General features: G+C 38.1%; 1 protein-coding gene across 1 annotated transcript; it reads left to right on the top strand.

Annotated features, from left to right (window-relative positions):
- Window positions 1-1,426: 1,426 nt before the first annotated feature.
- LOC111902287 (uncharacterized) lies at window positions 1,427-1,813 on the top strand. The gene has a single exon (XM_023898141.1). It carries the CDS (start codon window positions 1,427-1,429, stop codon window positions 1,811-1,813), a length of 387 nt encoding a protein of 128 aa, XP_023753909.1.
- Window positions 1,814-7,087: the final 5,274 nt, after the last annotated feature.

Here is a 7,087-nt window from a genome sequence, read left to right on the forward strand (position 1 = left end):
CCACGATTTTTTTTAACTTGATTTTTTTAAATTTTTTTTACCGTTTTATTAATAATATTTTCAATTTCAGTTGCATCTTTTTTAACGTGTGTAATTTTTTACGAACTTTGTAGACAACGTTTGCAATACTTTCTTAATTTTTTTATTATTTTCTTTTTTAATGTTTTTTAAAATTAGTTTTTTTTTTCTAGAATAAAACTATTAGCTTCTTTTACATTTTTTTAAGTTTTTTTTTTTTTAAGTTTTATATTTTTGTTTTTTTACATGTTCTTTTTATTATTATTTTAATGTTTTAAAACTAGAATTATTAAATTTCGGTGTTGAGAACTATTTTCAGTTTATAAAATTAATTTATTTAAATTTCAATTTACTGCAGCAGTCCGCAGATGTTAAAAAACAAACATGCTTCTTATTATAGGCTGCAGCCGTTTGTTCCACCTCTTCTGCTACAGAGGATTGCAGAGGTGGTCCGCAGACTTCATGAATTTTCACTTCGAAAAAACAAACAGCACCTAAGAAGTGTCATCTCTCAAGGGAATTTCATCAAACAGTTGGTGGCAAGTGGAAAATTAATGGACTTTGAATAGTTTTGTAACACCTTATTAACTGTTCTTTCTTCATCATCTCCATGTTTGCTCTTCTCAAATCTCAACCATATGTTATGTCTCTTTTCCACTGAACTCATCTAACCATAATCAAAAAGAAAAAAAAAACACAGATTAAGTAGATGGGAAGTTTTGTTTGTTAAAGCTCGTTAACCAATAAACTCCCAATCTTCAAAATCAGAAAACTCCAACAATACTTATACTTGATTTTAGATTTTAATTTTGGGTATTTCATTTTGAATTAATTCTAAAAACTCTTTAAGTTATGAAGTAAATTGGATGAAACGGTTCAAAAATGAATCAATAGTTCAAATTGATGGTATTAGCAGATATTATTTCTGTGTATATTGTAATCTATTTTTGGTTTTGATCCCTCTGTATTTGTATAAACATACTCTTAATATTCAATAAGAAGGAGAGTGATTTCACATTGTATTATGGTATCAGAGTCCTAATACATCTACAACCCTATTCCTTTCTTACCTACGACGCTTCTTCCTTAATCGTTGCCTTCCTCTTCTTCAACATCAGTCAATGCCGAGTTCTGAAGATTCTTCCTTTTCAAAATCATCTCAATCTTTCTACCCTATTTTTGGTGTTAATAACATCAAAAATTCCATACCTATTATCCTTGATCGAACTGATGGCCATTATCCATCATGGATGGAATTGTTCAATATCCATGCCTGCGTATATAATGTTCTTGATCATATCAATCCACAAACCAAGCTACCTGTTGATGTTGACGATTCTACATGGCTGCGACTAGATGCTATTGTCAAACAATGGATTTTCGCCACAATCTCACCTGATCTACGATCATGAAACCAGGAGCTACTGCCCTTGAACTCTGGAATCATCTTGAAGAAATCTTTCCAGAAAATAAAGCTACTGGAGCAGTGTATTTAGAAGAGCAATTCAACACCACACGTTCTGACTCTTTCTCTAATCTCACTGATTACTCCTCTCGCCTCAAGAATCTCGCTGATCAACTCGCCAATGTGGGTAACCCTATATCTGAAACTAAAATGGTGTTACAACTTATCGTAGGTTTGACTAAAGGTGATTATGACACTATAGCTACCCTCATTCAACAAACCGAACCTCTGCCAAGCTTCAACAAAGCATGTTCTCAATTAATTCTTGAAGAAATCGCAAGCCCTAATCACCAGCTCTGCCACTCCAAAATTGTCAGACTCCTCTTCTGATACTAACCGCCAGCCTTCTAATTTCAATAATGGCAACAACCCAACTCGTGGTGGTGGCAGGGGAGGCAATCGTGGTGGCGGTCAGAGAGGAGGTAGAAGTCAGCGAGGAGGTAGAGGAAGGGGGCGTGGATGATTCGATGGGTCTCCCTCTCACAATTACGGGTCCAAATCTTACCCTTGGTATAACCATGGACTTACCCTACCTCTTCGTGGGCCATCCCACCTTGCCCTTATCCTACTGCAGCCCAACACCCTTCTCAATTGGGTCTTCTTGGCCCAGCACCTACATCTCAAATTCGTCCCCAACATCTTGCTGCCCCCAAGCCCAGTGATTTCACATTGTATTAGATGGTATTAGGAGGCTTACCATAATCGAACAAATGACTAACTTGAGAAGAGAATGCAACTTGTTAACAAGGTTACCAATATTTTAGAAGAAAACCCCCAGAAGTCGAGGGAAAAAGAAACCCCTCTCCCTCCCTTTTGAACGATGTAAAAAGAAAAGTAAAGCAACCTGCAAATCATTGACCTTAAATACATAATAACATGGATTCAGCATGAAGGGGAAGTCTAGAGAGTGACTATGCTGCAATCAAGGGAAGGTGGCGATAAAAGGTGATCCAAGAGTGGCAAGCAACTTTGGGGGAACGCAGCTAACAAAGAAACCCCAAGGCCAAAGTCTTCTACCTCATCCTGAGGTCTGGCTGACCAGAAGTAAGCAGGCAAACAACTTTCATCAACAACTAACAATGCCGTTTTTAGAATCCCTGTGTCAAGGCTAATGTAAGGTTGAGGGCACCATATGACGGAAGCGTTAAGAGTGGTTGGTAGTACGCTACTCGTCGACATACACATGGTAAGCTTGCTCAATTCATAGTGATGTAGGTTGAGGGAAGGGTGAAGGAGAAATGCAAGCAAGCAGGTGATGAGGTAAAGCATGTCATCGACATAAATAGCGTTATCATCCAAAAGAAGGTCTCGCATATAGGTAATTGATATATATATATATATATATATATATATATGTGTATTATATACAACATATCGTACATTTCTTGAAATTTAAGAGGACAAACTCTAATACATCATATACAATCATATTATGATGGCTTACTAAACATATATTGGCATCCGTTTTAATTAACTAAAAACATTTTCTCCTGCATACTCTTATTTTCTCTCATTGAATACCCTTAAAGCCTAAAAATTATAGATAATCGTCATTACTTTCCTCATCCTCATCTCTCCCACATTAGAATCGCATCGGACCACCATCTCCACCGTCTCTCTTCCTTCGCACCACTTTTCTGGAAAAGAACCCTTACCAGAATCTATATTTGCCTCTCTCTCTCTCTCTCTCTCTCTCTCTTTCTCTCTGTCTCTTTCTCCCCCTCCCTCTCTCTCTCTATAACCTAACTCTGCCACCCATCCTCAGAGAACCTGTAATTGCCGCTGCCCCCACATCTGCCACTAACCAGGGCCTAGCCCTCGACGACCACCATCCTCGAACTCTACCAACGGTGGATTGTCTCCTTCAACCGAACGTCATCTCAACCATCACTCTCTAACCTAACTCACCACTCCACCACTTATCCTCACAGACGCTAAAATCGTTGCTGCCCCCACATCCGTCGGCTATCTCTTATCTGTCCTCTCTTCAAACCATAAGGTAACATATTTGCTTTCCCACGATCCTCAGAAGTACCTGAAATAAGAAACTGAAATTGTAAGCCAAAACTTAGTGAATTCTACCAAGTTAACAACACACCACATAACAAACAAGCATACAAATATGAGCAGCCATCTTGACAGAACTGCCTCGCAGGGCCTACAGCCTATCTGGACCGCTCTACGAGCCGTCGACATGACTTGATCGCCTCGTAGGGCCTACAGCCTATCCGAACCGCTTTATGGACCGTCGGCCTGACTGGACCGCCTCGTAGGGCCTACAACCTATTTGGTCGTCCCCATGTGTCTTGGCCTACATCACAAAGCAGGATCGCCTCAACCTAACCACAATATGTCGACATATGTAACAGATAAACATAACACATAACCACTAAATACAGATAATCATGCAGATCTACTAATCAACTACAAGTTAGCATAATACTATCCTAACTAGGATAAATAATCTAGTGGGCCGACATTGGTGCCTTCGACCCACGAGTATAGTGAGGAAAACTCACCTCTCAGTCTAAATGTAGTCTGAATAAATCCTTGTTCCGACAACCGGCTCTATCCAAATCCTAAGTATCAAAACATTTCCCATTCTAAATTAATAATAATTTTCCCAAAATACACTTGGTTAAAATTGGTCAAAATCAACAAATCAATTGGGTCAACCCAACTAATTCAACCCATCTGAGTCAACTCAGGCCTTGTACGCGGGGCGTACTAAAAGTATACATGGGGCGTACTCGTGGTCCGAGGCATCAGGGCTCATCCTGCGTACGCGCAGCGTACCATTTGGTACGCCCAGCGTACACAACAATTTTCCATCTTAACCACTTAATAGCGTAATACTTCGACTTTTCACGTCTAAATTTAGATCCAAGGTCAAAATACTACTAAGAGTCATAAAATTTTCAACTTTATGACTTTACATGACCATTAAGTGCTTAATATCAACAAACTTAACTTTTTAACAGTTAAAGACCTCCTAAACAATGCATGGGGGAAGAACTAAGCATCAAGATCTCATTTTCATGATTCAAGACCCTTCATTGGGTCTGAAAGGGCAAATTATTTGATCAATAACATGCCATGATCAAGAATCACAAAGGTTGGGACCAAAAATGCCTTAAATGGGGAAATATCTAGATCTACAAGAAAGGATGATCAAGCCAGGAGCTTTTTATCTCTTGAAGGTTGCTAATAAGTAGAGAATCCCAGACCCAAGCTTCTTCCAAGCTCCAATGTACGCCCTGTGTATGCGGTGTACGCCCAACATACTACACTCCTCGCATGAACGCCTTGCATATGAAGTGTACACTCAACGTACTAAGTCTCGGCCTAATATTAACAAAATGCCACTACGGGCCATTTTGCAACCCTTCTCATGCGTAGGGACCAAAATGCAATATTTCTTCATACATAGGGTTGAGATTTAAATTACCTCACCATCAGGATGTTGCAGAGGCGGTGGTAGTGGTGAGAACCAGAGCCACCGTCTTCCTTCGTCAGATATGGTGTTTGATTGTTTAGAAGATTGTTTCAAGATACCTTTAATAAAGCCAACGTGGGGGATATGTCTATGCAAGTTTTGACGGCGTGAATGTACTTCAATGGTTATGGGATTCCAAAGCATACCCAAAAACGATTGATTTTTACCTTTTAAAGCTCGGATTTTGACTTCGATCTCTTGTTTCTTTTCAATTTATAATATGCATGTTTATTGGTAATATGGGAATATGGTGAATTGAGATTTTTGGGTGTATTTGATGAACATGAACATGAAGAGTTGTTGGTTCAATTTTACCATTAGAGGGTAGGGAGAAATGAAATATGTGTATGATCTGAGGGTTATGCTTAAAAATGGTCATGTTGGTGTTTCTCCCCATTATGTGTTTTGAGATTTGTACTCTAATATTATTTTTATTATTATACACTTTGGTTGTTTTGTCATGACTACTGAACGTTGGAAATGAAAATTTTTATCTATAATTTTTTGGGATGTTACAGAAGCCTTATGGAATGAATGAGTTAATGACTTAATGGATGGAGAGTTCAAGCCATTAAGCTGTGGAAAGCCCAGTTTCACAAGTGTCAATTTCCCCGCCACGAAGTTTCACAAATGTCAATTTCCCCGCCACGACGTAACCACTGGGGTTTCGGTTATTTTAGACTGATTCTGTCACAACGTGGTGGCTTGACCATCACGACGTGATGGTAGCTTGGATCGTAACTGAATTTGTGATCAGATCGAGTTCGTTTTCCCACGACGTGAACAAGGCCTGGTCACGATATGTGGGTGGAGCCTGTTATGTAGGTTGTATGCTTGGTTGGGCCCATCTGTATACTGGGTTGTGCCCGTTGTATGATGGGCGGGGCCTGTTATGTGGGTGTGGACTGTTATATTAGGCAGAGGTCCGATGTTATGTACGGTATGTGGTATTTTGGGGAATTCGCTAATCTTTGTGTTTATAGTTTTGTGGTTTAAACATTTTCAGGTACTTCCAGTTACAAAGGGAAATGTCCGACTTGACTACACAACATCTCTTGATGATTTTCTATACTACTGATTGTTATTTTACTCTGATGATTGTGATACATTTTACTATGACTGATTTTGGAACAAATATTGTGTGGATTTGATGGTTTTTGAAAACGAAAATTTTTTATTAGTATTTTTAGGATGTTACATTTGAGAGATACGACAAATGGTAGTAGGAGCAAAAGATGGCTGGCAACCGAACATAACAAAACATTTTCACAATGGTTGGAAAGCAAAGTGAAAGCATGTTATGGCATATAAAATGTCGATAAGCTATATAGTAATTAGTGAATGATATATAGCATCTTCGATAAGCTATATAGTAGTTAGTGAATGATATGTAGCATCTTCTGACAATGTTGCAAGGATACGACATTAACATAAATATGTTGTACAACAACAAAGAAGGTGGGAAGAATACACCTCAAAATAGCAAAGCGACACTAACAACATCGACTATAGAATTCACTAGGCATAATCATGATGCAAGGTCAAGGATCGCCAAAGAATCCTATTACGGTGTCATTAAAAAAATATGGGAATTGAAATACGATTCTATCATGACACCCATGTTCAAATGCAAAGAGGTCGACAATCAACGAGGTGTTACGATTACAAATGATGGTTTCACAAATGTTGACTTGTCCACATAGGACTATGTATCTAACCATTCATTCTAGCCAAGCAAGCCACTTAGGTAATCTTTGTTGACGAAGGACTCGAGATGACACATAAGCATGCATAGTAAAAGATATATACTTGATGTTCATAATGTTGTGGACGAGGAATAATACAATTAGTTTGACAAGCTTTCATTTTCAAATAATGATATTAATGACACTATGTACTTACGATCATACCACGACAAAGGAATATGGATATCATAAAACCACATAGTTAGAATGTAATAAACAAGTTAGTAGATATGAAACACACGAGTTGATTTTAAATTAGTAATCTAGTATAACCAATGTATTAACATAAATTTTTTTTTGGTTTTAAGACGAACGAAAACAAAATACATTACATTACATTAGCAAACACCAGATATACTTTAA

This window comes from Lactuca sativa, chromosome 4 (genome assembly GCF_002870075.4).
Source record: "Lactuca sativa cultivar Salinas chromosome 4, Lsat_Salinas_v11, whole genome shotgun sequence".
NCBI classification, from domain to species: domain Eukaryota; kingdom Viridiplantae; phylum Streptophyta; class Magnoliopsida; order Asterales; family Asteraceae; genus Lactuca; species Lactuca sativa.

Coding starts and splice junctions, on each gene's coding strand:
- LOC111902287 (XM_023898141.1), top strand. CDS start 1,427: ATGAAACCAGGAGCTACTGCCCTTGAACTCTGGAATCATCTTGAAGAA.